This window comes from Hermetia illucens, chromosome 2 (assembly GCF_905115235.1).
Source record: "Hermetia illucens chromosome 2, iHerIll2.2.curated.20191125, whole genome shotgun sequence".
Lineage (NCBI taxonomy): Eukaryota > Metazoa > Arthropoda > Insecta > Diptera > Stratiomyidae > Hermetia > Hermetia illucens.
In genome coordinates this window covers 59,190,539-59,210,931 of record NC_051850.1, presented here as the reverse complement: position 1 = coordinate 59,210,931, position 20,393 = coordinate 59,190,539, and the positions used below count along the sequence as shown (strand labels likewise).

Below are 20,393 nucleotides of genomic sequence, written 5' to 3'. Positions count from 1 at the left end.
CGCGACCGGCAGTGCCAACGGGCAACCAGGGAATTAACACCTCCAAAGACTCAAACCTTTCTAAGTCGAACACTTTTTCTTTCAAAAAACAATTTTCAAACTTACAATCGCTTGAATAGTAGAATAAATATCGAAAACTATATTAGAGTAACAATAAATTTGGATTGCTCCTCAATTTCCTTCAATTTCTCTCGAAATTTAATCAAAAACTAAACTTTCCGTCACATTCCACGCTTACTTAATTCTGCCCTGCTCGCCTTCTTGACAGTTCGACAACTGTCAACGGATAAACAAGAAAAGTCAAAGTGAAAATCAAGGAATTCCACCCCGGAGCGGATTCCAACATATTTTAGTCGCGTTTTTACCAGTGCCTAGACAAATATGTGGAACTCACTTAGTGATATTAAGTTATATGAAGATTTACTCGCGAAACGACTGGCTGACGGCCACCTTTTGACTGAGAAGGATGTGAATTTCCAGAAAATTTGCAGAACTTGCTTGCGTGACGCTCCAGACACAAACAATTTGCTTAAGGATTTTGAAATTGGCGCAATGAACTTCAATTTCGATGGGAAAATATTGAAACTGATTGATATGCTGGCCGAATCGACGAATTTGGAAGTAAGTGGAAAAACTACAGTACAAGCTTGCGTCTATGATTTATTTTTGTTGATATTTGGAGTGAGTGGCTGCAAACACAACACAGATAACCTCAAAAACTAAACAACAACAGACCCTTGTAGACTCTGTAGGCACTCGTTGCATCTTACGGAAAACTCCCATCCGGTTCAAGCAATTTCCATTGCTGGCCATCTAAGGCACTGAAAAGTATGAAGACTTCCTGACGTTTTACTTAATCTATTGCGTTGAGGCTGCAGGGTGAGTGTTTAAGTTTTATTTCTGCTCCTACATCCAATCAATCCTTGTAAGTAGAAATCTGTTTCCGTATTCTTTGGGGTGTGTTTTCCCTTGTAAACAGGCATTTCTGCCTAGGCCATGGAGGTTAGGGACAAGGGGAAAATAAATTTCGACCGTTTCGTCTCCCAAATGCCAACATCTCCTCAGGCACCTGTCGGGCCACAGTTCAAAAGCCCAACAGAAATCGGTGGCTATGTCCTAACCAGGAAAGAGAGAAAGGCTTCGAGGAGCCTGTCAAGATCCCCAATCAAGCCTCCCACGATTAAACAGCAAAAGGTTTCTAGAATTCTACCAGCCACGACTCAACTCAAAACTTTCCCTTAGATTACCCAGTCTTAGGACCTAAGTAAAACCTTTTCTCCAATGGAAAACCAAAATATAGTTCCTATGGAGCAAACAACCCCAGTGTACAAGTACAGCGAGAACGCTCAATGTAAAGCGTACACAGTATGTGTGGAGGGAAGCAACCCCACGACATACATAGACAAAATTAACGGGCAGAAAGAATTGAGGCTTTCAAACCCCTCAATTTCCATAAACTTACGAGGCATCTTAACCTCAAAGACCAGGTAATTACCGTCAAGGAAGATGGGCCTACGAGGATAAAAATTTATTGTAAATCAGCGTCCTGCGCGAACAACTTGGCATCCGACAATCGCTTGGTCACATTAGGGCTAAAAGCATACATTTCTTTGAGGGATACCCATAGATTTGGGATTATTAAAGGTATCCCCACGGATTTCTCAGAAGATGAAATACTACAGGACATGGCGAAAGTGCAAAGGCTGAATTTCAAAGAACAAAGATGTCTTCCTTCCATCTCGAACAGTCAAACTAACCTTCGTTGGGTTTGAGATCGCCAACCACATCTCCATCGGTAGCGTGAGGGTAGAGGTAACCATTACTTGAACAGACCGAGGCAATGTTTTGTTTGTGGTAGATTAGGCCACATTCCCACGAACTGTTAAGCAAAATTGAGTAGATGCCTAAAATACAGTGGTCCTAAAGATCAGTGTGATGGCAACTATTGTGAAAAAAATGTGCTCTATGTGTTAAGTCAGACCATAACGCCAGAGACAGGAATTGCACCATCTGGGTCGAACCTATGATCATCAAGACGGCAGCAATAAAAAACATCTCCATGAGGGAAGCTACCAAAGAAGCTAAAGATTATTATGACTCACTGAACCGCGATATTGACTGTGACGTTGCCTTCCCTCCGCTGGAGAAAAGAGCAAGGACGAACAATCCTCAAGATGAGTTCAACAGAACTATCAGGGGGAGTAAAAAATTCAGTTCTGCTGTCAAATCAAATCCACGCCCGAACACCAGAACATCCTTTCCCAAAGTCGACTGCCAAGAACCACCTACGCCAAACCATCCTTTTTTCGAACACCCAACGTACACGGTTGTATCTGAGTATCAGAAAGTATTGTCGCAAATCCTTAAACTCATGAACAGCATCTCTTCAAAGATACAAGATCCATCTTTGGCAGAAGACACACAAAACATCGAGAAACAGACTGACAAACTCAACATCAGGAGCGACTTAACATTCGTAGAAATTGCAAATGGTCAACATCCTACAATGTAATATTCAAAGTCTAGCTAACAATAAGTCTGACATTGAACACTTTGCTAATACTCACGGCTATGACATACTATCCCTACAGGAAATTTTCACTTTTAACTGGTCCCTTCATTCTTGTTCCCTAAAAGGTTTCAACCTTATGTACAAATTCAAAGAGGCTATGGTGAAGTTGCGCTTGCGTTTCGCAAGGGCATAAATGCTAGGCCAATATCCTATGATACCGAGATGGACATCATTATCGCTAAGACCCTGAACCTTACCACAAACATCACCATTACCTCCATATAAATGCCCACCACATACAACTACGACTACTTTCAAAGTAGAACTGGACAAGCTATTTCAATTTCTGAGCAATACCCCAAACACAATAATAACGGGCGACCTAAATGTCAGGTCATTTATACTCGGGGATTCCATCGGGAATAGTAAAAGGAGACATCTCTCAAACACAATATGCAGATCAGACTTCAGACCACTCAACAACGGTTCGTTAACCTTTGTGGACCAGGTAACAAATGGCAAAACAAGAGCATCTGCCCCAGGTGTCACTCTCACTAATTCCAATACTATATCCTGGTCCTGGAACGCACTGGTACAACCGATTTCTAAAAGCAGGCATAAACCAATAGTCATTCACAGTAGCACCATTGTAATTCAACAGACATGCAAAATAGGCCTCTTAAATCTAAAAACTGCCTTGCAGTCCATCCTTCCCACGAAGAATTTGAACGGTCTGACGTCGGAAATCCAAAGTAAAATTGAAGAGTCGACATTCAAAATCCGCAAGGGCTCCTTCCACAAAGCATGGTGGAACAGTGATCTGAAAACACTATTTATAGAGAAAAAGCAAGCTCTGAGAGCCTACCACAATAATGCCATCATAGCAACTTCACGTCCTTCTCAGTTGCAAACAAGAAATGGTTACAAGCGTTGATGGCGGCTAAGAAAAAAGCCTGGGACGAGATTTGGGAAGAACTCAATGTTTAAAAAGACACTAAGGTATTCTGGAAAAGCATAAACAATTTTAAAAATTTTCAAGAGGAAGAAACCAACAACCAGAGTTGGGACTCTGAAAATGATCAGAAATACCTAGACTTTCTAAGCTCAAGCTACAACAACCCAACTCCAAATAATTTCACATCCCACTTACTGTCACCATCGCTGCAACAAAATTTTACTCCTGAGGAATTCGCTCTGGTCCTCAACAAACGGAAAAAGAACTCCGCACCAGGCAACGACCATCCAGTGGCAGTGGCATCGGTCAAATCTGCTCTGTTAACCTTCATTAACGAGACTTCGCTAAATCTAAACCCTCCACAGGAGTGGTCTGTTATTAAGATAGTTCCCATACCCAAAATAAACAAAGACCTGTTAGACTTTAAAAACTTCAGACCCATATCCCTGATTAATGTTTTCGCCAAAATCCTCAACACATCAAATAGACTAAACCATTCATTCATTCAAGAGCACAAAATTCTCCCTCCCAACAGCCATGCCTATCAGAGCAGATTATCCACTGTGACATGTCTAAACGACATCCTTCTCTCAATCTCTATAGCCAAACCAAACAAACCTCTTGCGCAAGCGGTAGTTCTTGATGTATCCAAAGCATATGAAAGCGTAGATCTAAAAAGCCTTAAATCTAAAATGATCTTACATAAAATACCAGCCGCAATCATTATCTGGTCTCAAGGTTCCTGGCTAACAGGAAACTAATCCTGGGTGATGCGAAGGTGGAAATTAGCAATGGTATACCCCAAGGATGTGTCTTGAGCCCCACATTATTCAACATTTGCACGGCCTCCCTTCATAAACCAGTCGACCGCAACATAGAAATCTACCAATATGCTGACGATTTTTTTCATATTAGCCACTGGCAAAACAATTTCGGAAACTGAAGCCTCCATTAAAGCCCAAGCAGTAGCCCTCATTAACAAATGCAAAAACCTAAGGCTAAAAAAGCTGCTAGCCGCTACCACATCTGTAATAGCACCCAAATACCTAAATAACAAAATCACCTCAATAGCGGCCACAATCCTAACAAGATGCCTAGGGCTTACCAAAACTGCTTCTCACCTGTCCACCTTTGCTCTGGCAAATGAACGACCGCCCCATCTCAGAATAACGATTTTAGCAACTAAGGCGCTAGTAAGGCTTCATGCAAATCGACCTCATGTCTTTCGGAATGTCCAAAAGAGTGCAGATGCTAAAAATGGCCTCTCTGCAACTTACAAACGTTTCTCTCACCTTTTTGACCTGAAGGCTGACAGAAAATCAAGCCCTCCACATACCCTGCAAGTAATTATAACTCAGGGGACAGGCAGAAACATTCCAAAAACTGCGTTAGCAAACGAGATCAATGCCACCACATGCAATCACAAATCCAGAAACTTTGAAATATATGCCACTGATGCCTGTGTCAGAGGAGGCGATGTAAGCATTGCAGTGGTCAATGATCATGCTGAAACGGTGGGGTAACACAAGTTAAACCAAATCACAAAATTATCACCAGAACTCCAAGCGTGATCATAATTACGGACTCCTTACACGTGTGCCGGATCCTGGGCAAAGAGTCGCTCACTACAACAACATCAAATACATGAACTGCCAAGAAGTAGTCATAATGTGGTGCCCGGCAAGGAGTGACATCAAATTAAATGAAAGTGCACATCTGGTAGCTACTGAAGGTAAGAACAGCCCTGTACTGATGAGCTGTCACCTAGCACCCATTGATATAAACCGTCTGGTGGCCAACCTAAATAAACACCTACTAGAAATTATCATTTTTCTTGAACAAGCAGAAAAAAAACTTTAGCACTTAAATAAAGCCTAGGTAAAAGCCTACCTCTTTACGGTTATAAGTCAGATAATATGCAAAAGGAATTTTACTTCTTACTGCTCAATCACTTTAATAATGAAAATTTACAAAGCAATATAATGTGCTTGACGAACGCACGCAATTGTAGACATATAAATATACTAAGTAACTAAGTAACGATAGCGGGGGTTTTCAGAATGCTCGTCTTTTCCAACGAACGGGAATTCCAACGATATAACCTAGATATCCTGGGCTTGAGCGAAGTAAGATGGTGGGACTCTGGAGAGTACTGTCCTCTCTCTTACAGTAATGTGTTTTTGTACTCTGTAATGTCAAGTGGTAGCAGACGCGAGTCTGGTGCCGGGTTGTTTTTGATTGTCTGCAGTTTCCACCGCTTCGTCATTGGTGGCATATTGTTCAAATACAGAGTCTGCCAAAAAGTTCGTTAGGTTTTAACTGAGCAACACCGTACGAGAGCAATCAGATCGACCACTTTCCGATCAGCAGTAGATTTAACAGTTGCCTCCTGGATGTGCGTAACAGGAGAGGCGCTGACATCGGCCTCGAAAGGGATAACCATCTGATGGTCGCTTACATTCACTTGAGTCCCCCACTTCTTGCAGGATTGGAGAGCTACAATTCTCTAAGTTCAACATGGACCGCTTTTATGATCCAGCTGTCGCTCGACCGAGGAAGAGCTATTTTGCTGATCGGAGGCAAAATATACTAAGTAACTCCACTCCACGAACACCCCCATCGCCTACTCGCCTTTCAGAGTTGCGTCCTCTATTTTTGAAACCAAAGAGTAAACTCACAATTCGTTTTCCCAGCATTCCGTCTTTGTATTACAAACTGTTCGCCTGTAGACTAAATTCTAAGTAATAAAGTCAAACAGCTTCAACCTCTAAGATTGCATTTGCTACTGCCCCCCCAAATATGCTGAGCGTTCACATCACAATCTATTAAGAGTTCAAGTTAACTTGATTCTGCATACACTATCAGATCCCTTAGTTCTTGCGTCGGCGGAGGACACAAAGAATCATAGGATAAGTAAGCAGAGGCAACTATGACGTTTCTCCTCTTACCATTAACCTAGTAATGTAAGTTGATCGCAACAAGGTCCTGGGAGCAGAATTATCTCAGCATGGTTGCCTCTAATAATTTTGACATCAGAACGCAGGCCCTCGGTCTCCAGGATCTTCCAGCGAAGTAGATCCTAGTCCCCTTGACTCATCCAATACCACAGATTTTGTTAAAATGAAAACACATTTTAACAAAATCTGTGGTATCCAGAACCAGAAATATATAAGGACTCTCCTGCGACTTCGCCAGCCTCGTCGCCAGTAGCTAGGAGGTTAATTTGACTAACTCTTATGTTTGTAGACATAAGTGCAGTCTAATATGAGAACCGCCGCTAAGTGAAAAGTTACCAGCTTGTCCTCACCTTCCGCGTTTTTCCCAGAGAATGGACGAAGGGGATGCTCATTAAAATTCCAAACCTGAGTCTGACAATTGGAGGGGTACTGGCGTGCTCCAAGTCGTCACAAAAATAATAACTAAAATAATCCTGGAAAGCATCAAAGAACATTTCGAAAACTTGACCCACAATGCACCTGGTTTCCGCTCCGGATCCTCTTGTATTGACTACATCAACACCCTACGGATCATTTTGGAACAGTATGTGGAGTTCTCCACCGATTTCGAAAAAGCTTTGGATGGCGTGAACAGGGAGTGTATCTGACGTACTCTACAAAGGAGAAGCATTCCGAAAAAACTAATAGCCATTATCAGAGCGACATCCGATATTGCAAGATGTCACGTGCTGCACTTAGGTAAAATCTCAGAGGAAGCGTGGTATCTGCCGACGATTTAGTTCACCCGTTGGTGCAGAGCGGTGCCGACCGCAGTATCTGAGGCATTGACGAACACAGCTAGGGGAGCATCTGGCTGAGCAAATACCAGCAGTGCTGCCTCAATAAGCTGTTGTTTGACTGTCTCAAATGCATGGACGGCCTCAGCAAACCACGCAACCTCGCGGGAGTCTTTAGTTTTGGACCCAGGCAAGTAGGCGTTCAGGATCGCTTGATGATGAACGGCCCTGCGCAAGAAACGACGATAGAAATTTAACATGCCGAACATGGTTGGTAATGGAAATATCTTATTCGTCTCAACATTGTCTGGGTCAGGTTGGATACCGTCAGGGGTAACTAAGTGGCCGAGAAATTTCACCTGTTTCTGTAGAAATTTGCATTTTTCAACGTTTAAGACAAGTCCGGCCCCAAAGAGACGTTGAAAAATGCGCTCGTGATGCTCTAAGTGCTCAAATTCGGAAGCGGCAACGACCAAAATATCATCCATATATACGAAACTGAAGTTTAAGCTTCATAAAACAGAGTGGATGAGCCTCTGGAAAGTCTGCGCAGAGTTGCACAAGCCGAAAGTCATCCTAGTGACCTCGAAGAGTCCGAAAGATGTGCAAATAGCCGTCTTCGGAATGTCTTCGGGAGCTACAGGGATTTTGTGGTACATCTTGGCTAGATCCAAAGTCGTAAAAACACGGCAATTCGTAAGTGAGTGCCCGAAATCATGGATAAGTGGTATGGGATATCGGTCTGGAACTGTCTGAGCATCCAGACGCCTATAATTTCTGCATGGCGACCATTCGACGTTTGGCTTAGGGGCCATATGTAGCGAAGAGGACCAACAACTGTTTGATGGTCTGCATAAACTGTTTCATCAAATTTTCAAACTTCCTCTTCGCAACAACAAGTTTTTTGGGTGAAAGACAGAACACACCTTTGAGAAGATTGGAGAGCCGGTGGTATTGATATGGTGCTGCACATCGTGCTTCACCGGCTTGGAGAAACCACTTTCCGTAGTGATGCAGCGAAACTTTCGGAGGAGTGCGCGAATGCAATGGTCGGCCACGTCCTCGAAAATTATCGAAAGAGTGTCATCTCGGCAGGTAGAAATCTTCCCTGATGTCTGTAACGAGGTTGTGGGGTCTATTAGTGTCCTGTTCTGCAAGTCAACCAGCAGACCATAGTGACACAGGAAGTCTGCGCTTAATATGGGGATGCTGATGTCCGCTAAAATGAAATCACGTTGGGGTCACCACTTTGAAGTCTTTTATTTAAACAAATTCATGTTAATAACAATATCATAGAAATATATTTAAATTTAAATCCGTTCAATCAGTTAATATAAAATTTCTTTTCTTTATGCTCCTCTCCGATCGGCGGACGTGACTCCTCTCCTTCTAGACTCTGTTGACCAAAACTGTCATTCTTGACATTTTCGCCCCAGTCTCATGTCAGTCCGTCAGCTGTTTCTGCGTCCATTGAAGCAACGGTGGAGGCGAATTCATATTGTTGCTTAGGTTCGCGAATCCAATGTGCCGCCACAGTCGTGTGGGGTATCAAATGAAAGGTCTCGATTATTACTTTTCAAAGCTGGTCTTCTGACAATGCATACAAGAGTGAAGGCAGGGACTGAAAAGTGGCAATTTCTTTCAGGGACACATTCTTAGAACCTAACCAACCGAAAAATCTGAAAAAAAAATCACGAAACTACCACTATCCAACGCCTACGCTCCAAAATACCCTCCACACCGATATCTGTTAAAGTAAAGTTTATATAATTTTTAGTAATTGACTGCGAAATCCCACCTAAGTTTATCCTAGAATCATGAAATGAAGTAATATAGGCTATAATATAAAGCATGGTTCTACCAATTTAATGTGGATCACACTATTAGTAACAGAGTTATAATAGGTCAAAGTTGTTGCTTCAGTACAAATTCTAAAACTTTGAATGTCGGTAGTGCGAAAAAGTGGATATTCTAAAATAATATATGAATATACCTTACGTGTCAGGTACTAATAGGGCAACTGTTCACTCAAATGTTTTCATATAAGAAATACAAAAAACCTTTTATACCTGAAGTGTCCAGCTTTTGGTTTCCCGACCTGTTTCATACTACTGAATTGCAGTTCAATAAAATAGAACAAAAATGGTTGGTCAAATGAATAAAGAATTTTTCAATTGAGATTTTTTCATTTTCGTATGACATTAGCTCATTTTGCACCACACTATATAGATATACTTTGAATTGAGCTAAAGATTTGAAACTTCCTGACTTTTGATCTATATGCAATTAGAAGAACAGTTTAATAAAAACTTGCCATCACTGAATTTGATGCTTTTAGCCGCTGAAGTTTCTCATAATAATAGATCGAAATTAGAAGTCCTATTACGTAAAGATGTCCTACATATATTTCTTCCTTTGCTGCGATGTATCCGTTTTGATGATGAGCGTACACATGCGTTTCAATAAGGAACAAAGATAGATAAATTGATGGCCATCCCCGATGCAGATAAGAAGAGTACAATGGCCCGTCAGACTAAAAACCTTGATTTTATTAATGTTCATTTGACGCTTTCGAAAACCTTCTTGAAGTCAATAAAGAAGCAGAGATCTGAACTCGGCGTATTGTTCCAAAATGATCCGCAGCAAGTAATGTTGTCAATGCAGCATGATCAAGAGGGAAAACCAGCAGGTTGATGATTTCTCTTCTATTTGAAGGATTTCTGGACCCGGTTCCCGCAATTGATGTCCTGTTTCAAATCGGTTCACCTTGAAAGATAGTCGTGCTTACCCTTGAAAATTAGTCGAATGTTGCTGACCCACATATTTTTATCACTTTTAGGCGCGTTTCACCACTAAGCGTGGGTGAGTGATAAAAAATATCTGGGTCAGCAACATCTAAATTTCTACTTTTTAAGCTACGACATTCGACTAACTTTCAAGGGCAAGCACGGTCAAAGGGCGATGGAGCAGAAAACTGGGAAATGCCTGCTGAACCAACATTAACAGCTCTATTACCAAACCCTGTCTCCACCTCCCAGTGGTGACCGCTGGGAGCTCTTTTTTATCGAAAAGTTCCAGACGGAGAAGGATGAAGGCGAGTTTCCCGCGCCTAAAAACGAGATAAATTGTACCAACTGCTCCTCCAGGTTGGGGGTTTGGTAGGGCTGACAATCCTACATGGAAAACAACTTGTTACTGTTGTTGAAAATATAAACTAAAGGCTATGCACTCTACGTTTGTGAGGCAAATTTAGAAATATAAGCCTCATCAACATTCACACCCCTACAGAGAAGAGTACAGGGTCGGAGAAGGATACCTTCTAAAAGGCAGTTGAGCGAACCCTCGAAGCCTGTCCGCTGTGATATCCAAATCATACCTGGGGATTTTAACAGCCAAATAGGGACGTAGTTCGTATTCAGGCAATACGTTGACACCCATAGTTGACATAAAAATACAAATGATAACGGACTGAGAATTATTCAATTAGCAGTGTCACACGAAATAGTTGTCCGAAGTAGCTGGTTTGCGCGGAAAGGGGTCCATAAGCAAACGCCTCTTCAGACGGTTCCACTTCCAACCAAATTGACCACGTGTTAATCGAACACCGCCACCTCTCGGTCTTGATGAATGTCAGAACATAAAGGGGGACCAATATAGACTCAGATCACTATCTAATGGGCATGGTACTCTGGGCCCGAATAACAAAACCACCTAGAATCGCTTTTGATAGTCAGCTGAGAGTTAATACTGAAGTCATCCACAGCACAGCCCTCCGCAAAACCTATAAGGGGGAAATGGTTGCCGCAATAACCACAGACAACAGATGTCCTGGATATGAAGCATCAACAAATTATCGTCACAATCACCTGAAAACGTTATCATTAATTGGGCGCAAACATACTTGGCCCCAGCCGCAAAAAGAGTCGAAACGGGTCGTTCGATGATGAATGTTAGTTAGCAACGGAACGGAATAATGCTGCATTCTCAAAGGACGCGAGCACGACTGGAGACTTATCACGAACTCCGGCGAGTAGAGAAGCGACTTCACTGGCGGAAAAGGAAACCTGGAAGAACCAATAGGTCTGTCAACTGGAAAAGTACACGGAGCAACCGTACCAGGCGATGGAGTTTTACCAACAAGTTAGAAGAATGAAGCCTGCCGAGACAAAGAGGGAAGTCTAATTTCCGACAGAATGGGCACATTGGAGCGATGGGTTGAGTATTTTGATGAACTGCTCAACAACCAGAATATCGGCGAGTTGGAGGTCTCGCCAACTGAAGACGACGGACAAATACTGCCACCACCAAGTATAGAAGAAACAGTCCGCAGTACGCAGCCATATGACAATTCGGTATCCCGACGAAATTAATAAGAATCACTAGGGTGACCCTGACCAATGTGCGAGACCAGATAAAAAAACAAACAACACTCTCGAGACTATTCGACATCAACAACGGCCTTAAACAAGGATATGTCCTATCATGCGTCCCCTTTAACCTGGCCCTAGAAAAAATGATTGGCGATGCTGAGGTAAATCCGAGGGGCACGATCCTCTTTAAGTCCACCGAACTACCGGTCTATGCTGACGATATCGGCATCATGGGAAGAACGACCCGAGAAGTACAAACTGCCTTCATCCAGACCGAGCAGGCAGCGCGAAATCTTGGCCTGCACATCAATAAAGGCAAGATGAAATATATGGTGGCAACGTCAGCACCAAAAACCAGCCAACCAACAACATCAAACTGCACCGGTCAAACGAGAAGTGTAAAGATAAGAGACTACAAGTTTGAGACCATTGATAATTTCTCCTATCTAAGGTCGAAAATTACAACCGATAACAGCCACGACGATGAAATTCGCGCACGGTTGTTAGCAGTCAACAGAGCCCAGTTCAGCTTAAAAAAACTGCTCCGCTCGAAACGCCTCACCATAGGGTCAAAGCTCTTTCTGTACAAGACAATGATGTTGCCAGTCCTCATGTATTCATCGGAGACTTGGGTTCTTAGCAAGAAAAATTGCGAACTCTTGGCCGCGTTCGAAAGAAGAATCCGTGGAAGAATTTTTGGCCCCCTACATGAGGATGGACGATTCCGTAGCCTACATAACGTCGAAATCTATGAGCGATACCATGACCGTCAAGTTGTGGATAAAATCCGGCTTAATAGGTGGCGGTGGGCGGGTCAGTTAATCCGTATGGATGAGGATGATCCAGCTCGGAAAGTCTATAAGGGCAATATCTAATTAATCTGGTAGAAAAAGAAGACGAGGCAGACCCTGCCTAAGACGGAGTAGGCCAGGACGCCAGACAGCCTTTAGGGATATCGAATTAGTGGACCTCGGCGCAAAACCGGGATGTCTGGAGTTCCACATTAAGGCAAGCCTAGACCGGATACCGGTTGTTGCGCCGTTGATGATGATAATGATGGAATTTCTTGCATCATATTTTGTATAGATGGTGTGAATCAAGCTTTGGTACATCAAAATGGATTCAACATTTTCTACCGAGGTCGCGGGTTATGAAATCTGACTATTTCTTTAATGACAATGGTTTTTTGCTACTTTTGAGAAGTACAGAAGTTTCTCCGAACTCTTTCAGGTGTTTATCTGCTTCCGCATAGTCGGTTTCGTTATAAATTCCTAATCATCTATTGCGTAGGTTATCTCTTCGCAAAGAAACTACATGGAAACCAGTAGGTCCAATTTGTTAAAACCGAAAATTTATCAGGACACTGCTACTACCTTTCAAATAAATTAGAGAAGCCTTGATGACTTTTCGTCCTCCTCATTGTGTGAAACATTGCCGTTGCCATCGCAAAAAAAAAAAAAAAAACTCCTTTCTTAGGGAATAACATTAAAAAGCAACTGTAATCCTAAATCCTGCGTTCGTTAGATTGCAGGCAAACCTTTAATCAGCAACTCAACAAACACTCAAAATAAAAACACTAATTGGCGAGGTATTTCTTGCTACAAGGTCTTAACAAAAAGGACAAACAAGTGTAAGGGAATTGCTGGGAATTAAATATTGAAATCCACGAAATATTTGTGGATAAGAGGTTAAAGCTAATGTTATGTTTTGGATGCGAAACATTTGAGAATATATTGAATGCATTTGAAAGAGGAGTTTTGGCAAATCAAGTACAAGTAGAACCAGAATCTGTTGGAAAACCGTATTCAAGCAAAAGCTCGAAGGATAAAGGTCAACTGTGATAACCAAGGAAACATTGGGCGAATTCAATAGACGAAAATACCGCATCAACCCTGGGATTCAGGTATTCGAGACCGCGATCGAAGGATCGAGTCTTTTGGAGGCAGTGTATTCTGAAAGCTAAGCCCTGAAACAGGCTGTAGAGCCTCAACAATGACTACGATGTGGGCATCACATTCCTCCCACGATGTATTGTTTTACACGTTTGCCTTTTGCAGTATCATCGCCTTACTAATAGCATGGACGAACCACTTTACCATCCGAAACATATCTATGTACTGGTTTAGTAGTTAAATCACGAAGGATCTCTTCAAAATACTGAACTTTTCATTCTTTTATTTTTTCAGGTTAGTGAATTAGACAATCTCCCGCATCAAATTTGCAACAACTGCATTCAAAATATCAGCGGAGCATATTTCTTCCGTTTGCAATGCCATAAAGCCGAGAATCTACTGCATCGTCTACACTTTCATTCGAATCAATATGCCGCACCAGAATCAGAAAAAGAGCAGAGAAATGACATTATAGAAATGAAGTCCGTTGAAGACCAACAGCAAGATGATATATCAATTGCACCAGATTTCATTGAAATTTGTCCGGAAAATGAGGGTGACTACAACGAAAAAGAAATGAGTGTTGAATTCGATGGGGTCCAGTATGAAATAAATCAAGAAATATTTCATATGAAGGACGAAGAACTCTCTGAGTCGGACGACCGGATCGCAGCGTATTCAGGCGAGGAAAAAGAGGAGGAGGAAATAGTTTCTGGTGATACCAAATTGCAACAAATTAAAATAGAAATAATCAAAGGCGAAGAAAATATTGTACCAATTTCCAAAGAAGAAACGAAAAAACGTAAAAGATTTGAGCGAAAGAAAAAAGACAATGATACAAGCGAAACAGATCAGTCCCTCGACAAGAGATACCGTTGTGAAATTTGTGATGCAAAATTTACAAAAGTACAAAGTCTGAAGCGACATGTAAAGATTCATCAAGCAGATCAAAAGAAGAAAGTATGCCCATTTTGTGGTAAAGGATTCATTCGGGCTGACGACTTGACTAGGCACATCCGAATTCATACAGGCGAACGACCATACGCTTGCGACCTTTGCCCGAAAAGGTACAAACAAACATCTGAACTAAAAGAACATATGTTGACCCATAATAAACAGAAAACGTTCATTTGTTCGATTTGTGGAAAAGCCTTACAAACTCGCAACGGTCACTACGTCCACATGCGTACGCACTTGGGTCTTAAAAACCACATCTGCGAATTATGTGGAAATCGTTACGTGACATCAGGCGAACTAAATTCCCATATCCGCCATATCCACGAAAAGAAAAAACCATTCCATTGCAGTGTGGAAAGTTGCAACCGATCGTTCGGTACAAAAAGTTCCCTAGAAATTCATGAGCGCACGCATACCGGAGAACGTCCTTACCAATGCACATACTGTGACAAACGGCTGGCTACGCAATCGTCTCTGTCCGATCACATACGCATTCATACAGGGACGAGTCGTCACAAGTGCGAAATATGTAACAGAGTTCTGATAACTCAACAAGCATTAAAAAAGCATTTACTAATCCACGAAGCACCAAGTGAAAAGGAAGGCGATTATGAATGCCAGAATTGCAACAAACGCTTTAGTTACTTAAAGGAATTCGAAGATCATATGAGCCAGCAATGCACGGAGTATGAGCAATTAACTGGAGAGCTAGATGATAACATTGAGATTGTAGACAATATCGAAGAGGATGGTAGAGTTGACGGAATGTATATTATGGAGATTGAGACGGTGTAGTTTAGTAAAAAAAAATTAAATATATATTTGAAAAAATATCTTTTCGTTTCGAAAACTATATTCGCGGCACATAATTCAAAAATAATTATTCTGTAGTTATAGTTGTTGTCCTTTAGTTTTTTCTGAATTTCAACTTCTTCTGGTCCTTGGCCTTTTGCAGTATTTTTCTCTCCTTTTCTCGGTCGAGCAAGTGCCTTATCCAATTTCAAAAACCGAGAGTGCGTAACCCGCATTGTCCACGTGAGTTCTCCTATCTGTTTCGGGGTTTACGAGGTGATTGTTTACCTTCCGGCTTGTAGGCGCCTAAGAATCCTTCCGTCGTCCATACGCCCTACATGGCCTGTTCACTGGAGCTTTCGAATCTTAATATGCAGGACGACCTCTTGTTCGTCATTTAATAAGTACACCTCACTATTGTGTCACATTTGCCGTCCATTCTCTCTCTGAGTCAGAGATTCTGCTGAAGGCTTAAGTTCGAAAGCATTGATTTCTGCTCTCCGGCGCACTCTCTTCCGATTGTGGCCTGATATTTATGTGATACGCATGGCCAACTATTCGATTTTGTAAAGTAGCTTACTATTTATATCCTCTGATATATAATAATAATCCTCCAGAACGATGTTGAATAATGTTGGGGCCAGCCCATCGTCTTCCTTTAATCCGGAGTCTTTAACTCTAGTTAACTCACTTTGTAGCTTTATTTGAGCGCCAGAATGACAGTGTCCTTCTTATAATTCTAGTCTGTTTCGAGGGAACTTCTAATTCAGACAATATTTTTTATAGTATCGATGGATCGATACTGTCGTATGTTTATATAAGTCAGAAAAAAAATTGTTGGATTTCAACGTTATATTCCCAACCAGTATATACTTCATTGAGAATATCTGATGATGAACTGGTCTCCATCCCCACACTCCTTGCTCTAAGCAGCTCCTCAGGTATTCTATCCACATTCGGTGATTTGTTGTTGCTGAGTGTTTTAAGTGTGTCCTTGACCTTTGGTATGCAGAGACTATGTTGTTTATTCTACTCCATGTCTCCAACAAGATTTCCCGCTGCGTCCCTGCGAAATATGGTTCTGAGCTGGAATTCTGCTGTCATTCTTGTCGGTAAGTTGTAAACGGATCCTCCTTTTTTAGAGGAGAGCCAAAGTCTTAAAAGGTCACTGCTTCGTCACTTCTCCACCAATATATCTAGACTACCGTGAAGTATTACTTTGCGGGGAGGATTCTACATCAGCACATTCACATAACAGGGCCGCCACACCTTCCGGACTCAACCTAGTCCCAGGAGTTATTTTTATATTGCGACTACTGCTGCATTTTCCACACTTTAGATCAGCATCTCCTCAATGAAATTATGGGATCCGATAACCACGTTGGCAGGATGGTTCCACCTTCTTTTATCCATGGAATCTCCTTCCTATTTGCTTTTCGGAAGTCCACAGTCACGTTGGATAGATTAACCGCAGTATTTGATACATGCTCCACATGACACCAGGAAGCCCTTAATAAGTTTGATCAATGGTTCACACACCGTGATTATACAGGTTTTTCAAGTCTAATTCAAAATTCCAAACTACATTCAGAATTATCGAAACTAATTTCAGACCTTTCCAGACTAACTTTAAACTTTTCCAAAACAACTTCAAGATTCTCCATTTCAAATTCAAAGCTTTTCCAGTCCAAAATCAGAATTTTCCATTTCACATTTAGAATTTTTTCAATATTTTCCTAAAAAGTTTTACCCCAACTGTTGACCAGTGGATAAGGATGAAGCTAAGACTCTTTAAAAAAAATCTGAACTGCCCAAGCTCATCAACTTTATCATTAGTTGCTTTAACAATCTATTGTATTCGATTTGGGAATATAATGGTGCAATGGCATCGCTATTAACCGTTTCATAGTTTTTGAAAATCCAATGTGCCCTTTTTGTATTCAACCCTGAAATTGCTGCTGCCTCCTTGAGCTTACGTCCATCTTAATTAAGTGATACTTAATCTTTTATATTCAGAATTGGAAAATTCTGATTGTTGACTGGAAAAGTCTGAGTTTGAAATGGCAAATCCTGAAATTGGCTTGGAAAAATCTGAAGTTAATTTGGAAAGGTCTGACAAAGGAGATTTCCTCCTTTTCTTTTCACATTAACTTATTTTTTTATCTATATATTTTTCAGGAAATTAAATTTTTGACCACCTGACACAAGGCTGTCAAAGCAGGCTCCTGGCTAATGTCCTAAGGTGGGAAGTTAACCTTTCTTTATATTTCATTATCTGCGAATGGTTAGTTTTTCATATTAGTAATATGGATTGGTTTCCTTCAATATTGGGTGTGTACGCTGAACCCCAGAGGTGTTTCCACCTTAGGGGAAGGGAAACTTTCCATGACTCAGAGTTTTCTAGGTGGCCCAGAATAAAATCTTCAACAAAAAAAGATAAATTTCCCCCAGATTAGTATAATTTTCACCCCGGCCGAATTTTTCCTCTATAGCCGTGCTAGTATGCGATACAGTTGAGAATAATGAAGAGAAAAGTATTGGGGGGCTAACCAGATCCTCGCTCCAGTAAATAGGATTGGCTTCTATTTACTCGACTGGCATGAACAATCGCAACGAGTACTCTGCTGGAATGCAGAATACCAACTTACACAACGAGAACGCTAAAAGGGAGTGCCCAGTTTTAGTGGCTTGTATAAGTTACTAGCAACCTTAAAATCAGACTTTCGGGCCACAAATTGACACAGAATTGTGCCACCTCCAAAAAGAAAGTTGTCATGCTCGGGTGCACTCCTTACCTGAAAAGATCCTGTGGATTTACTCGGTTGTACCATGCTTCTCTCGAAAGCCAAACTAGTTCTGAATAAACATCCACTGAATATGCTATGGTTTTTGGAACAATTGAAAGTAGGTGAAGCGCGGACTTATAGGCCTGTAGGATACCACTTGGGTCTGATCCTTCCACATTTAGGAATAATTGAACGTAGAATTGCATGAAATATGTGGAACACGTGGATGATTGCCATTCTCGGAATTTCCTTAAGCATTTTTCCTATGATGAGCCCATACCTTGGAGGTATCCTTGCATGCGCTTGCTCTTAATTACTCGAGCAACTTGATTGGCGCAAAATGAGAAGTTCCTCGCAGGCGTTACTAAAGATAGTTTTGAAAATATTATCTACGTCTGATTTCGTGTAAAACAAAACCTTATTAAAATCGGTTTAGTGTCTGTCTATCTGCCTTTCCGTCTGTCTGTCTGTCTGCCTGTTACACGCATTTTTCTCGGAGACGGTTATAGTGATTGACACCAAATTTGGTAGAAAGATGGGAACTGCGAGCGCTAATACATGTAGTTACATCCCTTTACGTCGAATGTAAGTAGGGGTCTCCATACATGGAAAAGGGGGGTGCATTTTTTTTTCGCCAAACATAGTCATGTGGAGTATCAAATGAAAAATCTCAATTAGTACTTTCCGAAGCCGGTCTTAGTTTTGACATTTGTTGGAAAGGGGGGGTGGGGTTGAAAATGGTCAGCTCTTTAACGGACCCATTCTCAGAAACTACCCAACTCAACATAATATATGCATATACAAGGTGCTACGTACTAATGGGACAAATACACACTCAAATGTATTTAAAAAAGAATACACAAAACCGTTCACACCTGAAGCGTCCAGCTTCCTGTTTCCCGACTTGTTAAGTATATACTCGCGTGTTTACCGCGTAAGTCCTGTTCCTCATTTGGTGCACTTCCAGTTCTGCACTTCATCCCGTGCTTTGCAGTCAAAGTAATGGATTGAGACTGTCACGTCATCCTTTCTGTTGTCTTTTTTTCTCCGGTTTGTGGTCTGAATTCTTCATACGCACAAATGTCTCGAGCACAAGTTCCATATTGCAGAGGGTCAGCTCAGCGGGTGCGTGTGACAAATGATCCATCAGATGCAAAAACAAATGTTGCATTTTAATTGAGTTGACAGATTAGGGTGAGCGGGAGCTCCAAACACTTTATTAGGCTTATTGCATTATCTCCTAAAATCACTAATTCAATGGCCATCCGCAGCCTTTTGTGAATCTGAGAACAGATTCTTCATTTCATCTCCTTTAGAAAAGGCCGATGAAAAATATTACTAATCGGTATCGAAGCTCGAGCGCGTCACGCCTGCCGTCAATAGAGCCTTCAATCCCTTACGTTCATCAACAACGCATGGAAATATACGAGGTGGACTGAAAAATTCGTAACACAAAAAAAAATTTTTTTTAATAAAATTTGATTTTATTTTTCAATATAGCCTTCGAGGGCGATACAACGATTATAGTAGTCATACAATTTTTCAATACCATTTTTATAGTACAATTTGTCTTTGGCCTCAAAATATGGAGGCCCTCGTTTCGGCGACTACCTCTTCATCGGCGCTAAATTTGTTTGCAGCGAGCATTCTCTTCAGGTCTGAGAACGAGAAAAGTCACTGGGGGCCCAATGCATACAATTTTGCCATCGCTTTCATTGATTTGTAACACGATACATTGCTTTGATAAAACAGCACTTTTTTTTTCTTCAAATGAGGCCGTTTTCCGCGATTTCATCCTTCAACCGCTCCTATAACACTATGTAATAGTCGCTATTGATGATTTTTTCCTTCTCAAGATAGTCGGTGAATATTACATAGCCTTGCTAGCCGACTATTGCGTTTTTGCGCGCTTTGAAGTCGCTTCACCACGTGCAGGCAACGATGTTTTTGATTCTGGTGTGAAATAAGGGAGCCATATTTCATCCATTGTTATATATTGACACAAAAACTCGGGTTTTTTATGGAGGAAGAGCTTCCAACACTGCTCAGAATCGTCAACTCGTTGTTGTTATTGGTCGATTGTAAGCTCGCGCCGCACACACTTTGAACAGAGTTTTCGCATACATTCATGCACGATATGTCCAACAAGTTCCTTTGATATCTTTGAAGGCTCAGCTATCTTCATCAATTCACTCTGCGGTCATCCAAAATTATTTTGTGAAATTTTTTTTTATGTTTTTGTCGGTAACAGCCTCTTTGGGGCGTCCACTGCGTGCATCGTTCGCGGTGCTCATTCGGCCTCGTTTGAACTTAGTAAACCACTTTTCAACGGTTGATTTTCTTGGTGCAAAGTCCGAATCATGTTTATCAAACCAAGTTTTGGTTTCAACAGTATT

At 41.5% G+C, this 20,393-nt stretch overlaps 1 protein-coding gene across 1 annotated transcript; it reads left to right on the top strand.

Annotated features, from left to right (window-relative positions):
• Positions 1 to 243: 243 nt before the first annotated feature.
• LOC119647485 (zinc finger protein 2 homolog) lies at positions 244 to 15,252 on the top strand. The gene is made up of 2 exons (XM_038048442.1): positions 244 to 621; positions 13,757 to 15,252. The coding sequence occupies exons 1-2, from the start codon at positions 382 to 384 to the stop codon at positions 15,212 to 15,214; spliced, it is 1,698 nt and encodes a 565-aa protein (XP_037904370.1). The 5' UTR covers positions 244 to 381; the 3' UTR covers positions 15,215 to 15,252.
• Positions 15,253 to 20,393: the final 5,141 nt, after the last annotated feature.

Excerpts from the sequence above, each read along its gene's own strand:
- LOC119647485 (XM_038048442.1), top strand. The coding sequence starts at position 382 with ATGTGGAACTCACTTAGTGATATTAAGTTATATGAAGATTTACTCGCG. Across the intron at positions 622-13,756 it reads CCGAATCGACGAATTTGGAA|GTTAGTGAATTAGACAATCT; the intron begins GTAAGTGGAAAA and ends TTATTTTTTCAG.